The 23,419-nt window shown below is 43.8% G+C and overlaps 1 protein-coding gene across 6 annotated transcripts in view; it reads left to right on the top strand.

The window, feature by feature from the left end:
• Dab1 (DAB adaptor protein 1) overlaps positions 1 to 23,419 on the top strand; it is a 1,122,840-nt gene that overhangs the window by 970,721 nt on the left and 128,700 nt on the right. For all 6 annotated transcript variants that reach the window (XM_085686340.2, XM_085686342.2, XM_048453230.3 and 3 more), the window contains 2 exons: positions 17,159 to 17,298; positions 21,686 to 21,784. In XM_085686340.2, coding sequence (XP_085542466.1) covers positions 17,159 to 17,298; positions 21,686 to 21,784 — 239 coding nt within the window. The remainder of the gene's footprint in view (positions 1 to 17,158; positions 17,299 to 21,685; positions 21,785 to 23,419) is intronic.

The raw sequence follows: 23,419 nt of genomic DNA, 5'->3' as shown, positions 1-23,419 counted from the left end.
CTCTTTAGTCCTCCACCATGAATGCTATCTCCTTCAGGTTGTCATATCAAAGGATTCCATCCATCCATCTGAATTGTGGCCTCTTTCCATGTGCTCCTTCTGTCCATGAGTGGGAACATGGTTTGCTCCTACTCTATGGGAAGAAAGCATGGTTGGAGCTAAGGAAATACAAACACCGAGACAAGCTGCCAGCCAAGTCCTAGAGGAATTCTGTCATTTGGTTGGCTGTGTGATCTCTTGACAGTGTCTTGACCTCTAAAATCTGCTTTTCTCCTCTGATGAGATACTAGTAACTCTAATGATTGTTGATAATTCTCATTGCATCAGATAAAAAGCAATGCAGATGAATAACTTCCACCTGTACCTTGAACTAAGTGCTTAGGAAACAACAGTCCCAATCCCTCACAGAACTATTCCAGTCCTTAAGTTTTGTTCAAATTAAACAGAAAGGGATTTAGTTCTTATCTCTTTCCCACTGATTGCTTTACTCTTATTGCCCATGATCCAAATTTGCCTCCTATTCTCCCTGACAATCTGCTGTGTCGTTGGAATAAGCATTAAAATCATTCTTGCAAACAAACCATTGTGAGCCCTTAGGGAGGGAGGGGCTTTGTGGCGATCAGCATGGCTGCAAGTGGACATGTGTGCTTCTCTGACCTGATCCAGAAGACCCTTCTCATCTTCTTCATTTGCAAAAGGTGGACAGACAGAGGTTGTTGATGAGCCAGTTGGTCCTTCTGTTTTAAATTCAGCGCAAGCTGAGCATTGAGAATGAAAAAGGTTCAAAACTAGACAGTTTGCTGTCTGAAACTGTGGGAGTGAAACAGAGCAAAGATAATATCAGCCCAAAGGCATTTTTTTCACAGATCCTCGAGGAGATTTGAAGTGAAGGAAGAGGGTGAGGGGAAGGACAAAAGTCCCTGTAACAATGAATTGGGAAGTGGCCCAATTCTTCCCTTCCTTCAGCCAAGCATTCAGTGAGGATCCCCTTGACCTTGGGTGGTGAAGGAGAGGCAGATGACTATATCAGAAGGCCAGGCTCCTCCCTGATGCTCTTTGAGCCTTGGTAATGTGTCTATTTATCAGATTTCTTTCTGCTTTTTAATGAAACTTTAGTTTCCCCATTAGCCTGGGGAATTCTTAACTGGCTAATTCCATGGCCTAATTCCTATCCATTATTACATTTTCTAAATAGCTTCAAGCAACAGAATCAACTTGAAGAGAGCTAAATAATAGGACATATCATAAGAACCCAGTGGTGTCTCACGGAGCCCAAGGGGAGGCATCCAGGAATTGGGAATAAATAAGGACTCTTAACATGACGTTCTTTCTATATTCACTTCCAGGATTCTTTCCTCTTTGTCTTTTTAATTTTTTTTTAAGTCTGGATTCTTTCCCCTGACTTACTGTAGGAACAGATAGCTATCTTGAACATTACATTTACCTTCTGTGGTATGCTAAGATCCTCTGATAAAGAGGGTCTGACCTCCTCTTCTGTACCCACTCTCTGGTCCTCTCACCCCCACTCTCTCTGCTTCAATATTCCATCCCCAGGAATGCAGCTCTCTGATTAATAGCGCCTGGACCAGGTGTTAGTCCAGTGCAATCCAGAGGGACCAGAGGATGGGTCACATTGTGTACGTACAGTCACCGTGGTTAAGGAAGGGAGTGGTCTATCACCGTAGGTTCTGTCCTTGATGGATGAGCTGGGTCCCAGATGTCCTATAGTCTGCGCTGCAGCAAACAAATGGCCAGGGACTACGGTGCTTCAGTTTGCTCACATTTAGAGTCAGCCGTAGTTTTTAGTGAAAAGCCTGCATTTAAACTGAAGGGAAAAGAAGCCCGTGTTTGCGAGCAACTCTATGTCAGGTAGAAGCAATGATCTATTTCTTCTTGCACACCCAGCCCACAGACTGTGTAACTTTTCATGGACAGAGACTTAATATGGTTCATGGCTTCTCAGTCTAGAGGCTCTTTTCGTTAGCGGTCTTTTTGCTGCCAAATCCCTGAAGAAGCACAGATTACCTCACAGTGAGAGAGAGGGAGCGTCGATGTGTTTCTTCTGGTCTCCCTCTGGTATCTTAGACAGAGTCAATCACTGGGCTGTAACTAATCGTGAATCACCATCCAATGGTCCCACCCAGAACACCAGGGTTGGATGACATTTCTGCTTTCTAAATATCTCACAGTGGGGCTTAAAATTTCAGCACATGGACCCCTGGCAGAGCGGTGAGACCATGTCTGAACCCTAGCCATAGGCTCTATGTCCTCAGTGTATTTACAGACCTTAGGTTGGTTCTGTTTGTTTCACATAAGTGAAGAAATGAGCATCCCACTGTGACAGTGACTACCTCAGATTCCTGGTTTCCTTGGGACGATACCACTTAGCTATTGACAAACAAACAACCAAACACCTAGCATACCAGTTTTGACCTAGGCCACTTCTCTACACTTCCTGCCATCACCTTCCTAGATCTGTCACCCAACTTACCTGCCCCTGCTTGGACTCCAGCCTTGAAGACAGAGCCGTGAGAATTGTCTGTTTATGCTAAGCATCTGCCTCTACATGAAGGCCTACAGTGAGACTTGAGTCAAACCAAACCCACGTGCCTGGCCCAGCCTGATAGAACAGCTATTAAAGCCATCTCCACTTCTTCCCTGTTCCTGCCCCTAAATCGCCCCCCTCTCATCAGAATCGCATCCCTTCGCCTACAGTTCCAGCTGTTTTTCCCAACATGACTCCCTCTCCTTGCAATGACCTCTCTACAGAAATACCTCCCTGGTGCAGCCGGTCTACAAGAAGTGTAACACAAGTCACTTCCTGTTCCGTCAAACTGCTCAACATCTTTCGAACACTTGCTGCTTTCTGGAAAGATGCTTCTTGTTTAGTTACTTGGTCTTTCCTTCCCTTCCCCTCTGAGATCAGACTCTCCAGGAGCGCGTGGCCTCCTCCTCCACTGTCCCTGACTGTTTCCTGGGACACAAACCAGTGCTTGGCACGAAATGGTCCTTGAGCATGTGTTTAGGGAATGAGAACATATTGGAGATCTAGGCAGCCAGGACTGAGCCTGTGCCCTCGCATCCATTACGAGTCATTGTTGGGGACACTTAGTCACTGTCTACTCCTGCACATCCTACTTAAATTCCCCATCACCGAGATTTATCTCTGAGTTTAATCAAATGTAATTTATACTGCAGCCTCCTCAGTAAATAATTGATTTGCCCTCTCTGTTGTCTTCATCACACATACTTCTTTGTACTCTAAAGAAATGATTTAATCAGTCGATAGAATACACAGCCCTCTTGTTTAGAAGGCAGACAGAAGATAAAGCCTTGTTCTCACCAGAAACCGCCAGGACCAAAATAATCTCCCTTACAAAAGGTACTCTGCAAACAAGTTGGCAGCAGAGATATCCGGCTGAATCCCGTGTTTCTCTAATAGAGATGACCCTGAACACCGTAGCCCTGCAGAAGAAAGGAACTGTTTGTGACAATGTAAACTCCTGTTCATTTGTGGTTTAATTAACCTCTGCCTGAGCTTCAGAGGAAGCTTTCAAAGGCGGAGTTTGAATGCAGGATGCTGGAGAACTTCAAAAGGGGGATTCCATTGACCAGTGCAGCCTTTGAGCTCAGACCCACTGGGCCTTGTGCTGGGTCGCTGGCTGTCAGTCTGTCTGGCTTTGCCCGGCAGCCTGGCCAGACCCTCTCCCAATCCACATCCACCCATCGGGTGCCCTCAATCTCCCGAAGGATGCTGTCAGGAAAGGTACGTTTTACGTCTGTTTTCACACATTTGTCTATTTTGAGCCTACATGTTTCTGGAACTGGAGAAGGGGAGGGGAGGGGGAGCATAATGAAGCATCAGGCTGATAAGTGTGAAAGACTCCATGTGGGCCTTCTCAGGGGGCAAATACGTCTTTGTACCGCCTTTAGGAGTAACTCTCGGGATTGTATTTCTTTGTACTGCTTTAATTGGAAACATTGTAACTGTCCAATAATAGGGATTGGTTGAATAAATTATGATGCATCTATGGGATGGGATATTGTGCAGCCAAGAGTAGGCATGCTATAAACTATCTGTTACATATGAGGGGAAATAAGCCATTCTTTGCCAGTTTAAAAAAGAAAAAGCAGCGGGGCTAGAGTTGTGGCTCGGCGATAGGCCTGCCTGGCATGCCTGAGGCCCAGGATTCCATCCCCATAGTTACAGCATGAACATATGTTCATATACATATTTATTTGAAAAATGGCGTTTATGTACACATATACTTCAGGAAAATCTGGACAACCATGCACTCAGTTGCAGTCTTAAATATTGCCAGGTGACGTTAGGGGTGTCACCCCCTTTTATCCTCCCTTGCATTTTTTCACATTTTAAGTCCTACACATTTCATTTTATAATTAGAAACTTATTAAGGAGCATTTACTTTAAGGAATGGAAATTGCAAAAGTTAAAAGGAAATATCTGGCTTTTGGTGAGTGCATGTTTGCTTTGGTTTTGGCTTTTGTTATTTGGATTTTTTTTCCGTGTTTGTTTGTTTTCTTTGCCTTTTTTTTTTCCTCTTTGAAAACAGTCTTACCCTGTGCTTCACCCCCAGGGCTTGGTTGGTGGCTGTTTGTGTCTATCTATGATCGCTTACATTCACCAAAAGGAGATGAGGGGTGAACTGTAGAGTGTAACGCCACTACATGCCCGCTGCTGGTGGGGTGCAGCTCTGCCGCGTCTCTGCTCCTGGTGGGGTACAGCTCTGCCTTGTGCCTGCTGTCGATGGCAATGAGGTTACCTTGGGCTGATGCTAGGGTTCTGGCTCATACAGATGTGATCTGGCTACTCAGAGTGCTCTGAAAGGTTCCTCCAATCCACATTTGGTGATGAAGTATTGGCTCAGAGCTTTGCTGGACTTTGTAGATATCAGTATCAGTTTGTAGAATCTGAGGACCCCACCCTCACCTCCATACAACCTCCAAGCCCTCCTCCCAAATTGTTGTGAAAACTTTCTGGCTGGTCTCTCCTCATGACCCTCTCTATCTCCGAAAACTCCCTCAAATGCATTGATTTTTTGTCCTGCCTCTGATTGTGCTCTTGGAAGTCTGCTGGAGGAAGTTTGTCAAGAAGGGCCCTAGGGTCCCCGTGATAAATGCTGATGGGGTAGGAAGGGTGGTGCACATGTTCAGAGGAAGTAAGATGAAATTCCAACCATTCTACCAGAGGAACCCTGAGTTATCCTACAAAGATGTCATGCTTTGAGACTTGAATTCTAGACCTTTCTATTTGCCTCACCTCATAAGCCATTGGCAGCTACAAGGGATTAGGTGTCAAACCAGCAGGGGTGCGTGGGCTTGGGTGGAGGTGACTCTTTATGGTCCAGGGCAGTCCCCAGAGAGCAGCTTAACAGATCCTTCCAGAAAGAGTGTTGCCCCAGGTGAGTAGTGCTCAGGCGAGGAGCTTAGCCTGGGTGTCCAGGTCCTGGCATTTCCTGACAAAGGAAGTAAAAATACTGGGAACGAAGAGTGGCCAGCTGCTGTGCTAGTTCTCTATACATGGAGGTGCATGTGTTTCTTACAGAGAGTCTGCCAGGGTGGATTTTCACCTCATTTGCAGACAGGAAATGATTCTCATAGCCAGAGTTGCCAAATGGCCAGGCCATCTGAGAGTCGAGTTCCTCCTAGATTGTATTCTTTCCATTCCTTAGCCTGTCCCATCTCTTCCCACCATAGAAATGATTTTCCTGTTGAGTGTGTGCACATGTGTGTGTGTGTGTACGTGTGTGTGTACATGTACTCCTGTGTATCTGTATTTATCTGTATGTGTGCATGTGTGTGAGTGTATGTGGGTATCTGTCTCTCTGTGTGTATGTATCTGTATCTGAGTGTATCTGTGTGTATATCTCTCTCTGAGTGTGTGTATGTGTGTGTGTGTATTAATCAGCATCATACTCATGCTTCTGCCTTTCCATCTGACTCTGTGGTCTTCGGACAGTCTCTCACTCTTGGAGTCTCGATTTCCTCTTCTATAGAAAGGGATTAAATACGTATCTTGTTAGGTTGTTGAGAGGAATAAAGTCTGATGGTGGAGAGCTTAGATGTTGCTTCAGCCTGAGCCTGACTTTAGGGCAGCATTTAGCTTAGTGTTGCATACCTATACCTAATGGCAAGCCATGCTAATTTTTATCCTCTTTGTCTTGTGGTTACCAGGGAAAAGGTACAAGCCCGGTGAGATCTGTGTGTGTGTGTGTGTGTGTGTGTGTGTGTGTGTGTGTGTGTGTGTGTGTAAAACAATAGCAAGCACTTTTATGTATCATTGGCCCACATTACAGGATATATTCTGTACCCCAGCTTTCTTGCAATGATGTCAGAGGAACTGTGTAGTGAAGAGTCATGCCTGTGCTCAACGAAAGGTCCCCCCCCTTTTTGTCTCATTCTTTCTCTTCATACCTGAGGAAGTGAAGGCCATTTTTGTGTTTTTCCTGCCACCTTCTTACCTGACAAAATGCCTGAGCTACAGTTCCAATACATTCGGCTGACAAATTTTGAGATTTCATACACTGTGACTAAAACCTAAACTTGGATTTGCAAGATTATAAACTGTTATGCATATGTGTCGAGTAGGGATGGTATTTGGGGAAGTAAGCTAAAGCAGTTTCCCTTAGTAAATCCTTTTTTTTTTCAAACAAATATTCATCAATCCCCAGCATATGCTGGGCACTATTGAGAAGAGCATGGCTGCCCTCAAGGGCCTTCTGGTCTACCTGATGGTGGAATGGGCATTGCCAGTCTGGCTTCTCACCAGATGCTGACACTGTCCTAGCATGAGGATCTCTTCAGCTTTCTTCAGAGAAATATTGAAAACATATTTGAAGAGATGCTTCTAGACCTGGAACCTTAGCCCTTTTCCTCACAAAAATCTACATATGGTTCAAGACAGTTGTATTAAGGGTTGGTTTGAACAAGAGGGTTTGGCCAAAGAGAATTATCTATTGATTTTTAGAGTTTCTCAATACCACCATATCCTTTATGTAACAGGCTTATTAAATTCATGTTTTAAAAGACCTGGAATTAAGAACAAATAGTAGTAATTTTTTTCAATTTTATTATTATGTTTTATCATTATGTGTGCCTATGTGTGGTGTGTGTGGTGGAAATCTGTCTGTGGCAGTGCTGCAGCACTTCTGTAGTGGTCAGAGGACAACTTTTCTTTCACCTTTATGTGAGTTCTAAGGTGAACCATCTCCAATGCTTCAAGAGTTGGAAGATTTTCTCACGGAAATATAAGGAGGAGCCTCAGAATGAAAGAACTGTTTTCTGATATGGTGAACTGTCCCCGAAATGGTTGCCACCAAAAGCAATGGTTAGCTTTTGAGTGCCTTTGGGGGCTCCAAATGTAAGAGTCAGGGCTGAAAACTCAGTGACACACAGAAAGTATCACATGGCTCCATGTTTTCAGAAGCGCCAGGCCAGGACATGTATTTAGAGAGTATGCGCATGGATCATAGTTGAATATTATTTTAGCTTTTTAATTGGTTTACCTTTCAGCAGTGATGACAGCAGCCAGGCTCAAACAACTCTATTTTAACATCCTCCATGTGTCTTTCCTCTTATTCGGCCTGCTACCCAGCTGTTCATTACATGAAATCAGCCTGCTCTCCTGCGCACCTAGCTTACAGAGGGTTATTTGTCCATTGCAAATCAACACCTGGAAAAATGCAATAAAGAAATCTAAGTAGAATGAGGTATCTATGTTTGTGTGCCCTGAAATTCCCCCAAAAGCCTGCTGAGTAATTTGGAAACCAGACAGCCCAGCTCTTCTGAGGAACGGAGAGGCTGATTCTGGACAAGCTAGGAGCTAACAACCCTTTGAAATGTTCTGATCATCCAGATGGATGGCCTAGAAGTCAGAGAGCAATACAACAAGGGGGGAGCATTGCTCAATGCTAATAATTCAGAAGGTGATCTTCCTGTTGCCTCCGGGCTGGAACATTCTGTCCCTAATTGTACCCTTATTCCTATGAGCCAGAAAATTCCAAGGCACCTGGGACCACTAATCCCCAGACAGTGCAAATTTGCTATGGGAATGTTTGTTTACCGATGCCAGGTGTGGGCTAGATTACTGAAGAAGGATAGAGAAGGAGAAAGGCCGTAAATATTTATGGAAGGGTCACCGTGTGTCATGCAGAGTACTAAGAACCTCACAACATGGCAAATCTGTGGTTTTTCTTATAGCCCTAAAGAGAATGAAGACAACCACACCCCTTTCAGATGAAGACTCTGATGATGGGAGTTAGTTAACTAGCTATCCGAAATACACACAGCAGGCATTATACTACAGGTTAAATGTAATGCATTCTTCCCACAGAGGGTCAACAGTGTGCTGTTCACTAACACTGGCAGAATGGCTTTACTCAATGGCCTTGCTTCCCTGTGTTTGGGTTCGCTTCCTGAGTAATAGTCCTTGCCTCTGACGGCAATGCGAAGGCAGTTTATGAAACAGAGCACGCATGTTTATTATCATCTGCCTTTATACTTCTCCCTGATTCCACCCACTCTTTATGACTGAGTTTTTGTGTCCTCCTGTTATTCATAAGGCAGATCTTGCATTCCCAACGACATGGTATTTAGAGGTGACAGGTAGGTAAGTGAAGTCACAGAGAGGATCCGCAGGATAGAATGGGTGCCCATTTAAGAAAAGGGAGACCCAGAACATGCTGGTACTTACCCTCGTGCCCTTCCTTCCTCTCTTCCACCTACACACCCTGCCGTCCATGTGGTTCCCGTAGAAATTAAAAAGAGAGAGAGAGAAAGAAACAGAAAAGAGCGTGAATAGGTCTTGTGAGCACAAAGTGTGATAGTGACCATCTGCGAGCCTAGAAAGGCACCGATCTCCCACATGGTTGGGGCTTCCCAGCCCCTGACCCATGAGAAACGAATTTCTGCTGCCTAAACCATAGCAGCTGTGCTGTGTCTTTGAAGCATTCTCAACTGTAGGACACGCTCTCTAAGGGTTAAACAGCTGGAGGGGGCTGGTTGACCTCCTTTAGACCTGGGAGTACTGTGACTAAGAAATGAAGAGATGCTCACAGCTGCACCCACATTAGGAAAAAGAAGACTCGGGCTCTTGTGTAGGCTTGCGCGGCCACTCATTATAATCGGTGGCAATCCAGGAGATAAGGGCATAACAGTCTTGGGCATGGGATGTCTTTTGTTTGGCCATTAACAGTCTTTAGCAATCACCCTGGAGTAGGCGGCCACTTCCGACATCAGTGGACTCTGTAGGCAATCTTCTGGTGTCATAAAAACGCTGATCGCCCGCCTCCTGGGAACCTGGCTCCTGGAGGGGTCTGTTTGTGTTGAAGTGTCTACAGGTTGACTCCCAGTGTCAGAACCCAGTATTGGCAGTGCCTTCTGCTCCAGAGCAAGGCACCTCCAAGGGCATCTGTGAGGACTGTTCAATAATGGGGAATTGGCTCGGTGCCTGAGAAATCAGCCTGATTTAAATTCAGAAAAGAGTCACCTCCAGTCTAGGAGGTGAGCAGGTTATGATGAGGTACAGACATTCCCACCTAATGGCAGAAAGTAAAACCACCATTAAAACAATTATGGGTGTGACATTTACTTTTATTCATTGGAGACTAAGTGAATCACATGGTTGAGTGAAGTAGGCTATACATGGAAGGGGTTTTTACTGACTCCTCAGAGACTTTCCTTCAGTGTTCCTGACTCCTGGAACACACTGGCTAGCTGCTTTAGAATACGAGCATAGATTAACCCATTCGGCTTTCAACAGACCTGAGGCCCTGTGGGGCTGGGCTGCTCCAGCTGCCACACCAGGCACAGCTGGATCAACCCTTGTTTCCATGAAATCAAGCAGAGAAAAGAAAACAGAAGTTACGGAAATGACCTCAGTGCCGAGACAGATGCTGGAAATGGATAAAGTTAAAAAGGTGCCCAAGTCTGTTTGGAAGGTGCTAGGCATGGGAATTTTGTGGTTAGCTGATCCAGCAAAGCCTCTGCCTTGATGGAGTTCATGGACAAATGAGGAGGAGAGGAGAGTTACTAAGCAGATTAGTGCAAATGAGATTAATCCAAAGAATACATAGGAACTCTGAAGACTATGCTCTTGCTTCTCTTAGAGGGGACCATGGGATAACGCTCTGGAGCAGAGGAGTCAGGGCATGGGCATTCATGGGAGTAAAATGATGGAGAAATGGGAATGCCTTCTCGGCCCAAAGACCCTTAGGTACAGAATTGAAGAACAGTGTTTTAGCTTACGGTTTTAGATGGTTCAATCCATTGTTATACCCTGCTGCTTTGGGGTTTATGGTGGAGTGATCCGTGATTGCATGGCACCATCAACTGGGGACCAACCCTCAACACATGATCCTCTAAGAGCCAGGGCTAGACTGTTAGAGTTTATAGCTTAATGATTTGATCTGTGTGAAGGCCGCTGCTCCAGTCAGTTGGAAAATAAAGGGTGATATGGTTCTAACTGGAGTGGTGAATTAAACCAGGATGCAGTTTGTAGGTGGTGTCAAGTGTTAGGGAGATTAGCTTTAGTTAGGGAACAGGTGGTGGTAAGAAGGGAAAAGGAGCCTCCCTCCCTCATTACTAGACTTGATCTGAGGCTGCATTGTGTGTTAAAGAGACAAGTCATGCCAAGGAAAAGACATGGTGAGGACAAAGGACATGGAAGTACCTGGTTGACATGTAAGATGCACAAATGAGCTTGTCAAAGAAAAGACAGCTCATGGCAAGTAGGAAAGCAGCAATGGCATTGTAAGGCACATAGTGTGTAAGGAGGTGGGAATGATCTGTTTGGAACAATGTGGGTCCTGGATTACGGGGGTGACATGTGCATGTGAGGGGCACAGTAAAGAAACTGCTGACATGACTGCTCCAAGATATGTTTAAGGGAAAGTTTTTATTATAAATAAGAGAGAAAATATATGCAAAGTCACCTGGGATTATTCAGAGCTGAGAGAAAGGGGGCAATGGAGTGACTAGCAGAGGTGGGGGTTACCTTGCCAATATAAAGAGAACAGTTATCTAGGAGGAGGGAAGCCTGAGGAGGTGAGAAGGGTTGGGATGCTAGTGTAGACTTCAAAGTGTATAACAGATGCTTTTATGAGTAGGGACTGAAGGAGCCTGAAGGTCTTCATGGGCTTTGATGTACAACCACAGGTAGTTACGTTCCTTCTGCCAGATGTAAGGAAAATGGGTCCTCTTGGCAGATGAGAACCTGCTTCTGAAGAACGCTGGCTTTTATCTAAACACCAGAAATCCTCCAATAGTCCAGCCTGAGCTCATTTCTAGATGCATGAAATTCCCCAAGACCTACCAACATGGAGGCACAGCCACTGCCACGGCCTCCAGCTGCTCTCCAAAAATGTCCATACTACCCACCCTACCCACCAGAGGATGAAAGACAATAGCCTCTGGGCTCCCCACATCACTCTGCAAAAGTCAGCAGAGAAGAGCTCTGGAAATACCCACGTCTTGTTAGCGTTGTCAGTTTGCTCTGACTCCCTGGGGACCTCTCAAGTTGCTATTTTTCAGGCAGAACTCTCTGCAAGGAAACTGTGAGCTGCAAATATTCCCCTGGGTACCCAGATGATACACTGGGGCACAGGAGGACTATAAGACATCTATTTATGTGGGGATTTATATTAAAGGTTTAAGATAAAGTAAGCAATAAAGGAAATGAGTGATTGCCAAGAGAGCATGTGTATCATTTGTGCAAAAATAGTCCAGCTTTTGAGTTAGAGGTTCAAACTCTTTTCCCTGTGGAAATGTATGAAATACCCTGAGCAGGGTGTTGGGGGAGGTCGTGTTCTATGGATTTAGGAACAACTGAGTTTATTTCCTGATACTAGATGTATCGACATAGGCATTGTAGACTCTCTGGGTTTCCTTTTCTGTGTCTAAAGTTCAACCACATTGGTCTGCTGTGATTGTCAGTGAAGTACACAGTATGTATCATATAGTTCAAGCTCTCGGTAAGACCCCAGATATTGATCATAAATATCATTGTCAATTATCTCCACTCAGAGATGCTTGGGAGACCGTCCTCTCTCAGAAATGCCCATCAGATGCAGCAAATGGAAGCTCTGCAAAGGTGAAGGGATGCTGTGTAATCACTTATGTGAAGGTGTACTGATGGAGAGCATGATGAACCTGGGTCTCTTTCTCTCCTGCAGGTTTCCAGGCAACAATGTAATCCTCTGTAAACCCAGTATCTTTCTCCTTCAGAATTCAAGTCAACGAGACACTGACATTTCAGTTGTCAGATTACTTGGAGAATTTGGCTTCAGATCCCTCCCAGAGCTTCTCCTGCTGGTGGTGCTGTTAATCACTCTTGTTCATGAAACCAAGACAGGTCCACGAGAGCAGAAGAATTCACACCTCTCAGGTGGCCCTGTTCCTGTGATCTTCTCGACCTGCCTCCCACGCACACTCTCTATCTTCCAGGCATGCTTGCCGAGCCAGATGAACCCAAGTCATATTTCAAACTTAAATGGATCCATTTTTTTTTTAATTTAATTTATTTTACATCCTGACAGCGGTTTCCCCTTCCTCCTCTCCGCCCGTCCCCTCTCCTCCACCTCTGCTGTGTCCCCCGTCATCCACTCCTTTTCTGTTTCTCTTCAGAAAGGGGCAGGCCTCCTATGGGTATCTACAAAACATGGCATAGCAAGCTGAGGTAAGACTAAGCACCTCAAGGAATCAATTTTTAAAATATTATTACTAGTATACAAGTTTTTTTCCTCTCTTCACACTTGGCTAAATGTTTAAAAACTTATCGTAAACTTCAGAATTCCCAAATTGGAAAAGTCTTATCTGAGGACCCCAGTTTGAGAATCAGAAGACATTTTAGGTTTTCTTCCCTGTTGTGAAGAGTTCTTTTCTCATTTTTGAAGATTACTTTCACCCAATCAGCTCTGTCTGCTAGGCCCCTGTCAGGGACCCTGCTGCATACTCTCCACGGGAGCCCTTTAGAATCTCATGGCTTCTTTGTCTATGTACCAGTTCTCTTTAATGTGGAATGACAGAACGGCTGGAAAATCTGTTGATTTTTGTCAATAGAGTTGTCAAAATCTTGTCCCCTAGTGTACAGCACAGGGTCTTCCTGCTGTTTCTCTAAACATCCATGAACACACAGTAGGCACTCATAAACATCCTAGGACACAGTCAGATCAAAGCCAGGTTCTTGGCCCAAATACCATGGGAATGCCCCCAATTTCTGGTAGTCCTGTTTTCCTCTGCGTGCTCAGGAGTGGGATCTTTACTGGTCACTTTTCTCTCAACATTTTTGTTTTTCAAGCTTATTCCCAAAAGGCCCTTAAACAGAGAAGGGCTTTTCTAATCCCAAATACCAAACTCGTCCATATACTCCCTCACCATCATATAGTTCCAATGGCCTAAGAACCACGGAGTCAGGTCTATCACAGCAATTTCTCAGTAGCAATTGCTCTGTATCCTTTACTTTTTTGTTTCTGAGATTAACAAAAAAAAGAAAAGAAGAAAGAAAGAAAGAAAGAAAGAAAGAAAGAAAGAAAGAAAGAAAGAAAGAAGGAAGGAAGGAAGGAAGGAAGGAAGGAAGGAAGGAAGGAAGGAAGGAAGGAAAAGAAAAAAAAAGGCAGATCTCTGACAAAGACCAGTGAGAAAGGGTTTGTCTTGGCTTACAGATGCAGGGATATGCAGTCCACCAAAGCAGGGACGACACAGCAGCATATAGGAAAGGCATGGCTACAGGAGGCTGAGCCTGGCCGTTCCACCTGCATCCACCTCAGGACGCAGAGGGTGAGCACAAAATGGCACGAGGCTGCCAAGCCTCAAAGCCAGCCCCCCAGCGACCCAGTTCCTCCATGGAGGTGCCCTTTCCTAAAGATCCCACAGCCTTCGCAAGTAGTGCCACCAGCTGAGAACCAACTGTGCCACCCTAAGACTCTCAGAGGGACATTTACCACCCAAATACTACAACAGCCAATGACAGCAACAAGTGGGGGTGCCATCTTTTTGAAGTAAAATACGTTCTAAAATTAGAAACGATGAGTGTCCATTCTGAGAACAACATAGCCCCCCTGGTTCGTATGTGTCCTTTGCATGAATGGGTTGTGTAGCATGTGAATGCTGCCAACACAGCTGGTGTTCGAAATAAGAGATGTTGCTGTTGACTCTGAGTATCGCTGTGCTCTTGTGTGGCATAGTGCTCATTACATAGCCTCGCTCAAAAGAGCAGGCAAAATATTAAATGAGAGACTGCATGATGTGAAACTCATGACAAAGGAGTGGACACAGTACACCCTGGGTAATAGATGGTGAGCGTTATTGGACTTTGCTTAACAAGTCACCTCTGCTCTGCCTTTACTTTACTTCTTGCTGTTAGTCAGAGTGGGCTGGAATAAGCTGCAGGGCTGATCCCCCACCCCCACCCTTTGCATGTTCTCTAGTGAGATCACACACTTAGGACTCGGATATCCGTTATTTATTTTTTAACTAATATAACTGAGACCTTGTTCAAGATGTGCTTATGAAAAATTACCCTTTTAATGGCGGAGCATTTAATGAGAAACTGGATTTTCTACTGCATAAGTGCCCTTCATACAAATTAGCTTGGCCCTGGGTCCTGATCTAAATTGGACTCCCTACTTTCCTCTAAATGGCCTAATATTTTCTTATTAATCCCTGCCCTTTCCACCTGCCCTGGCTCTGCCTCCTCATCTAACTCTCTCCTCAGCAGCAGGCTGTGCCCTGACATATGTTTCTTCAGGCTCTTTGTATCTGACCAAGGGCGGGTTTTGGACATGACTAGTTTTCTGGAAACTGTTTATTCCATATTCAACCTCACTCTGGGTCCCAATGGAGTGTTTTTCAGGGCCGGTGTGTTTATATTTAGGAACAATGGATTTGGGCCAGGTGAGTTCTAGTGCAAGGTAAAATTGGGCATTCAAAGAGAAACTGGATAGGTGAAAAGCAATTAATCATAGATGTTCAAAAGAACAGGCTTGAAGCACAATGCATGCCAACCCAAATCCAGGCTTTGACATTGGGCAAATGTGTGCAGGCCCTTCTAAGTGGGTGTGTGGGTGGGTTCGATGACCTCTCAGCTCTTCCCTTCCAATGTGGGTCTGATAAGGACGCCTGTCGTATTCAGGGGTAGTCAGGTGGGGCGTGTCACGTGCTTCTAGTCAGTGCTTCCTGCTGTCACTGTGACAATTGCACTTTGAGACAGTCTCGATAGTGAAAGGAGTGTTACTGGCTGTACAGGACAGTTTCATGTGTTGATTATTATCTGAGGTGGAGCAACAATCTTCCCGAGAAGTCTTAGACAAAGATAGAGTCTACTGTCACCAGATATAGCATAACAGACCGGGGAGTAAGCATGCATGTCATAGGCCAACTTGCTTACATACATGTCCAGAAAGGGATGCAGTGACAGATAGTTTCTACTCCAACCACTATGATCTCTCTCCATTGAACTCTAATGCTTAATTTTTATGTGCCTTTTATATATTTTATATTTTTTTCATATTCCTATGGTTTTACATTCCTGACTGTGTGTCTTTCCATCATTGGCTGTCAGGACTGTTTTCCCAAAGCCATTGATAGGATAGGAGTCCCAGAATTCCGAGATGCAATGACTGTTAGAAGTTGGAAATCACAGGTTCAGATGTGTCTCTGTCGCCATCCTGGCGGGCCGACATGGTATCACCAAGTCTGATCACAGAGGGGCACTACTGTTTACAGAAAGATTACTCAGAAGATGAACACATGCTTCCTTGTACCGTCTCCTTTAAATTACTATTGGCACTCTGTGAGGTGGCGGCTACTTAACCGTCCTTCCATAGATGGCAAATGAAGTTTAGTTGATGCGTTGTGGCAACCTTTTTACACACCTGCCATAATGCACTGCACATTCTTATTTGCAGTCACACACACACACACACACAAATAATTTGAGTTTCTAGGGGCATAGATTGTTTCTTCATTTGTTGCCCACAAGTAATGGTATTTATCACAGAAGCAATGATCGGTAATGGATGGATGAGTGAATACAAGGGTTGAAGGGCAGGGACATAAAGAAAAGAGTACTACACCATGCTTAGCCATTGCTGGCTTCTTCAGAACATTGTCAGTCTCATACTATAGATGAAGGGAAATGGTCTGATTTATCCCTGCAGTCCTCAGCTCAAGTTGGGTGGTGATGAGAAATGTCATGAGAGAGAATAACCAGGAATTCGAACCTATGATTAGCATTAGAGGCCTGGGAGAACTTGGGTCCCTGGAACTGTAGGTCCAGAGTCCAGACCCAGACTAGGCAAAGTGTGGCAAGTGTTTTAATTGCCATGTTGTTCTCTAATTTATGACTCTCTGAACAAGCTACCGAATTTTATATCTGTCTTCCTTTGCAATATGACAATGGTTTGGATTTTGAAGAGTGGATATAAAGTTTATAATAAACACCTCTACATCACTTTCTTTATATGGGCATGCTTGAACTCTTGGTTGGTGTATAAAGCAAAATATGTTAATAATTAGAGAGCCTTTTGCAAGGTGCAGGCACACATTGCCAAATACTGCGGCAGCCTATTTCCCCTGCATTCCTGACTTACTAGAAGCAATATCGTAAACCCGTTTTTATTATTGTTCAATGTCATTACTTGGTGCAGAGAAATTATACTGGACTTTTACAAGAAGGCAGTTCATGAGATCGGGTGTAAGGAGGATATTGGATCCTGGCCAAAGCGTCGCTCAGAGTTTTAAATACGGGAAACTCGGTGCTGATGCTATTCCAACAGGACTTTTGGACATAAACGCTTGGTTGGTGATGGCTATTGGTTCAGAACCTATCCTGCATCAGAAGCAAATTAGATGTGTTACCCATATTATCTGATCTTGTTTATTGCTCCACTGGGGGTGATTATTATTAAGGTTTTTCTTTTAGGTCCAAAAGGCTGAGGCTCAGAGAAATGTTTAAGTGGGTGGAGCCAGAATTTGCATCCAAAGATATTATTATTATTATTATTATCATCATCATCATCATCATTATTTGACTGTCCTAGCATGTAGGTGGAACCAGAAAGGAGATCTCAGAATGGTAAGTTTTTAAAGCCAGCAGAGCTCCTGCATCCTTGTTTCTGAATCTATTTTTCTTTGTTTTCAGGTCAGGATCGCAGCGAAGCCACTTTGATAAAGAGGTTTAAAGGTGAAGGGGTCCGGTACAAAGCCAAGCTGATTGGGATTGATGAAGTTTCCGCAGCCCGGGGAGACAAGTTATGTCAAGATTCCATGATGAAGCTCAAGGTGCCGTGCAAGCATTTCTTTATGATTAGCTCCGGTTTTACACGAGGGAGGGAAAGAACCAATCACCGGGACTGTGTCAGACAGTCTCATTGCTTGAGGGATTGGCTCCTGGATGAATCACCATATTTTCTCTCTAGGAAGAAACTTCAGTGGCTTAGAAATACTGACTGGACGCTATTTTATGGAGGAATTTAGTCAGGCTTTGTTCGTGCTGCTTAAGAGGATCATAGTTTCTTCTAGAATAATGTCCTGGTAAAACCCCTGCAAAAATAAACCCACAAAATTATCAATACATTCTGTAGTTCCTCACATATTCTGAATTTTTGCTACTTTAGTTTTTAACTAAATGTTTTCATAGCTTGTCTTCTAGCGACAGATGTGGAGGTGCAGAGCTAATTTTATTTATTCTTCGAATTGCTGAAAATCGCCCCCAAATATTTCCTATCAAAGGAGAAGCGGCCTGGCTGATGGGATGTGCAGGTAGAGGCTGCAAAGACAGCTTTGCTCGGAGAACCAGAGGAATAAGTTAGAAAAAACTTAAACAAACCCAATAAGCAGTATACTGTTTTTTTCCAGTCACCTTAAAAACATCTGAAAAAGACATTGTTCCCCAGATGTTGACTCCACATTTTCTTGTTAACTTTTTTAAATGTGGTATAAGATAATAGAAGAGCATCGTATCTAACAAAAATTCTGTTTTATGCAACTGAAAATACTGAAAAATATAAGTAATAAAAGTAAAATCATCCAAAATCCCCCCAAAATAATGAGAGTTGACACTTCTTGTGTTTGACCTTCAATTGTTTTACTTATATCAACAATATACATATAATAAAAATAGATTGTAAGTTATACAGTTTCATAAACTAGTTTTGTTTTTATCTCATCTAGTAATATATATATATATATTTAAGTTAAGCTTTTTTATATATCTTCAAGTAGTCTGTAAGACACTGTTAGGTGAGTGGAATATTTTTAAGTCTAAGAAAAGGAAAAACGTGCCTACATTCTACCAAAGTGCCCAAAAGTATTTAAATGACATTAAATGACAGAAAGTTGTTTGTTGCTATCTACATCACATTTTCTTTTATGCTTAATAAGTCACAACTGTCACTTTTCATCCGTGTTGTACAGTACTTCTTGGTACTTTGGCATGTCTGGCAGATGCTGATTCCCAGTGGCTTGGCTTCAAATAACAGTATTTTTAAAACCTACTTAATTTTCTATGGTCTATATCCATGTTTTTGCTATTTAAGATGTTATATAAACAAACTTTTAAAAATCAATATGTACTTAAGGTATATTAGAAAAGTGTAAAAGTGTATTAAAAACAATGAAATCAGGATTTCACACTTTCACCTTGGAAGAGGTTAGTGATTTTTTTTCAGATAATGAAGTCATGTTTTGAGATTTCAGGGCAGCTCAATAATGAGCCCTCTTTCTCTTCTAAATTCCAACCTGAATGATGAATAGGGAGGCAGTCAGGCAAGAAGATTCCCACGGCCTGCTTTGTGACTGATGAATGCTGGCCTAAAGGATGTGACTGGGAACCAGGGCCCCAGGCAGACCCCTGAACAACATAGGCTATGATGTTTGGCTTGTAGGGGAAGTCTCTGTTCTCGCCACTAACGACCCCCAACCCAAGTCAAGTTCAGACTCTGCTCATGTATGAAATCAGAAAACAGCCTGTCTGCTAGAACACGGATGCAGCCCAGAGAGGCTGAGCCTCAAGTGTCATTCTCTCACAGAGCCACCCCCACCATCCCAGCAGAACTATGACGTAACGGCCCCGAGCTGGATTCTTATTGCTGTTACTGAAGTCTAGCAAATCTGTTCTGGACAATGCCACTCCTTAGTCCTCCATGTGCACAGACCTGGCTGTCACCCAGAGCAGCCTGTCTGTGGAGAAGAGAGGAGTTCTACATCCCCTTCCCGCATCCAGAAGAAGCTGTTTATCAGGTACCAGTGGCTGAGACCATTATTGGCCAGCTGCCTTCATAGAAGCACCCAGGGTTTAAGTGGGTGTAAAGCAGCAGTTTGCTCTACTCCTGGGAGTTTATCTTTGGGATTAACACTAGGCCGTGCTAGCTAGAACAGATCTAGCTATGCATGCCGGTGTGTGTGTGTGTGTGTGTGTGTGTATCTCTGTGTGTATGCGTATGTGTGTGTGTGTGTGTGTTACCTGTAGTGAAACAGTCCATCTGTCATCCCTTATAATCATGAGGTCCCAAGGCCCAGGGAGTTTGTCCTGCTATAACACACTCCTGTCAAATGCACCGAACACGTTGAGAGGTCCTTCGTTTCCAGACGATTGTGTTTCATTATTTGCAACTCGCTGAGAAGAATGTTGACATTTCAGCTCCCAGTGGTTTTTCTGTAAGAAGCACAGAAACATAAATGATCGATTCTGCATTTGGCCACCTGCCCAGGAAAGAGACAGAGAAGTACAAAATTCCTTTTAGCCTTGAAAAAAGGCCCACTCGCACCTATTAGACCATATGAGAACTGGGAGAAAAGAAAGAAAAGATTGCCTTTGTTAGACTGAAGCTGGTGCATCACCCATTAGAGAATTTTCTCCCGCATTGCAGAGGTTCTAGAGAGTGTGTGAATATGAGGAGCCCACCATTTATGCACTGCCAGACCATTGTTGCATTTCAGCTTAAAGTCAACGAGGCCTCTTTATATACATAGATAGAGATTGGTTTCTCTGTTTTGTAACTATAAAATGTAGGTTCAGAGAAGTTAAAGCATTTTTTCCACACTGTGTCCTAGAACTCAGAACTAGACCTCCAGAAGTCCCGTGGCTAACATGTAATAGTTTAGCACTCGATTGTATTATATTCTGTTTGGGAGATAATCTATCTTTTTTTTTCAGCTTGATTTCATTCTTCTACCTCTGAGATACTCCCTGGTATCCATGCATCTCTGGCTTTTAAAGAAGTTAACTTTAAGAATCCTTAGGTAGAAGAGTAGTGATTGAAACTATGTACCCATGAGTCCCAAAGGTAGAGCCTGGAGAGCCAAGAACAGAACCATAAGTATATGAGAAACAGAACTTATATTTGCGGAAATAGAGCTATTGTGAAGTCCTTTGTCCAGAATAGAAGCATAATCAAGTATTGTAAGGTGGAGAAGATTTCCAGTATCCAAAGTAAAGATAATCACACAATTTCATAAGCAAGGCTCCTCATTGTACCTCTGGCTATACTAAAAGGTCTCCTCCACCTCAGTTATTCCCCAAGTAAAGTCTGGGAGCATAGTATGCTGAGAACAGCACAAAGCGCTTTGACCTCCGAGAGCTTTGAAGTCAATATTACTACTGCTGGGAGCTGAGCCTAATCCTAAACAATGATGCAGGAATGGAGACTTTGAGATTCTGATAGGTGACAAGCAGCCTATGTGGAAGTACGCCCAGAGCCCAGTAGACACATGTGAAATCTGTGACATCACTTTACCCGCCTCGTGTGCTCTAGTTGAAAGTCCATGTTCAACTGTAGCTGTCACCACAAAGTCTAACTTTAAAAAGTAAATGGGTTTACTCATAACTTGAATCACGTGAATCCTGGTGTGGGTGGTACAGATTCATTTAATGGGCATCTGATGAGCACCTGCTGCCCCACCAGTAGGGACGGGAAGATGTCCTAAGTACTAGGACTAGAGAGAGAACAAAGTAACCTTTACCTTCCGTGAGGTTTACCTTCTTGTGGGTTCATGGATGCAGCTTCGGTTTATAAACTGTCTGGGCAGGAGGGAATAATGATTGTACTTTGTATGTGTTTTACCCCAAGGTACAAGAATGACAAGGGAAGGATAATGAAGAATATAATTTTTTTGAGTAGCAATTACTAGTGTCGGGCATAAATTATTATAATCACGTGTTTCCAAGAAAGGTGGGGGGGAAGAAAGGGATAAGGTGGGTGGGGTCTTGCCTACCTTTGCTTCTTTCAATGTCTAGAATTTATTCATACAAAGATATTTCCTGAAGTATAAAAACATAATTTTTGAGACTGTGCTGAGTAACTTACTTCATTTAAAATATTAAATCCATATTCAATATAAAAGCCCAACACAGCTGCTACTATGAGTTTCATGTTGTTTCCCTCTCAAGTAGTCTATCCTAACTCTGAGCCATGTATTGCAGCACCAAGTAGACATTCCCTATATTGGATTGCTAGGTACATCTTAACTCCATGATAAACCAGCCAAGACCACTATTACCCCGAAACATAAAGCAGATGTGAGAATAAGATGGAGAGACCCATGTAAGGGCCTAGGAAGGGCATGTGTGATTGGTGGTTCCGGCTGATGCTGCCTGACATTCCTCTGGACCAGAGGGAGTTTTCAAATGAAAACACTAAAGCAAAAACCATGTTCTTCCTTTCCACAGGGTGTTGTTGCTGGCGCTCGTTCCAAAGGAGAACACAAACAGAAAATCTTTTTAACCATCTCCTTTGGAGGCATCAAAATCTTTGATGAGAAGACGGGGGTAAGTGAAAGAGTCACACGGCGTTATGACATTGAGTCCATTGACAGATATGCCGCTACCAGCCTCGTCTGTCTGGGCAAGAATATCAAACAAGCATAAACACGCAGAAAGCCAAGGACAAACCTGATCACCTATGATCGTCCATCAAAAGGCAAGCCTCTCACATGACGCGGCCACAGCGTTAGTGCACCATGGTCCTTCTGCTATAATTGTGGTCTAAGTGTCATGCTGTCCCGATCATCTAACGGGATATTTATGAGCTCCGTAGAGCGGTGGTCACGTGGCAGGTTGCGTTAAATTTGTGTATGCATTGGTATCTTCAGTGCCACACACGTGAGGGTGGCACAAGTTGGTTTTGGACTTGGTCAACACCTCAGACTCTCCAGTTTGACTTGTCACCGCTTGCAGATGTCGTTATTGAATGAATAAATAGAGTTCTTAATCTAAAAAGAAAAAAAAAACAGGAAAGTAAGAAAAGATAGAAAGAAACCGTCATTCTCTAGCCAGGAGCAGTGAAGATAGAAAGAAAGCTTCATTCTCTAGCCAGGAGCAGTGAAGACTAGCGAGTATGTTGAACCCATCCAAGAAAGGGCTTTGTGTGATCATCTAACTCACAACTGCACCAGATTCCCAGGCTCATCCCTGGAACTCACACACCACTGTTAGTCTTGGTCATTGAGGGTGAGGAACACAAGATAAGCCTTCTGTGACCTCATGCATGAGAAAGCCAGAATGTTTTGTTTTGTTTTTTTTTTTTTTCGTTTTGTTCATTCAGTGTTTAACAGCTCAGGAAACATCTCCATATGCATCACCTCCTTTGAACTTTGCAAAGATAACGCACCAGGCCATTTATAAGCAATACTCCATCCAGCCATATGATTTGACCTCAATCATGTTGTGTTATTAGTGTCTCTTGCTTGTTCAGACTAGGAACGCAAGGCTGGCAAGATGATAATTTAGGCGTTAGAATGTGTCTTCTTAAAGAAATACTACTGTACTGAAGTTACTTCTAAATGAAGAGAAGTAGAAGGGATCTTGGGCGTAAACGTAGTCACAGCCCCCAGAGGGTGGGAGTGGCCCAGTTAGCCAGTGCATAAACAAAATGTGCTTGTGTCTCAAGTGGAACGCTTGGGAGCCTACGCGTGCCAGGAGAGTCTGCAAGTGCCGCAATCTGGGTGGGCCTTGAAGAAAACACGCTGAATGGAGCAAGCTAGACACAAGATTAAAAGAGTGCTGAGTGATTCCACATGAGTGAGGAATCTAGAATATTCAAATTCCTGGAGTCCTAGATGTGCTGATGACTGCCAGGCTTAGGGAAAATGAAGATGGGAAGTGTTTTGTAAGAGCATGGGGCTTGGTTTGAAAGTGATCTAGAGAGCAGGTGATAGTGATTTTGGGGGGGGGGAACATGAATGGGAGGTAGAAAGATGGCTCAGCAGACAAGAGTACATACTGCTCTTGAAGAGACCAGAGTTCTGGTCCCAGCACCCACGTGGCTAAGGGGTGCCTGTAACTTCAGCTCCCAAGGATCTGGCACCCTCTTCTGGCCTCCATGAGCACTGCACACACAAGACTATACGTGCATTGTGCACACATGCACATAAATAAATACAAAACTTTAAAAAAGTATGACTG

Source organism: Myodes glareolus, chromosome 3 (genome assembly GCF_982192425.1).
Source record: "Myodes glareolus chromosome 3, mMyoGla1.1, whole genome shotgun sequence".
Classification (NCBI taxonomy): Eukaryota; Metazoa; Chordata; class Mammalia; order Rodentia; family Cricetidae; genus Myodes; species Myodes glareolus.
Note: the sequence above shows the minus strand (reverse complement) of the source record. Positions and strands in the feature narration are given on the sequence as shown.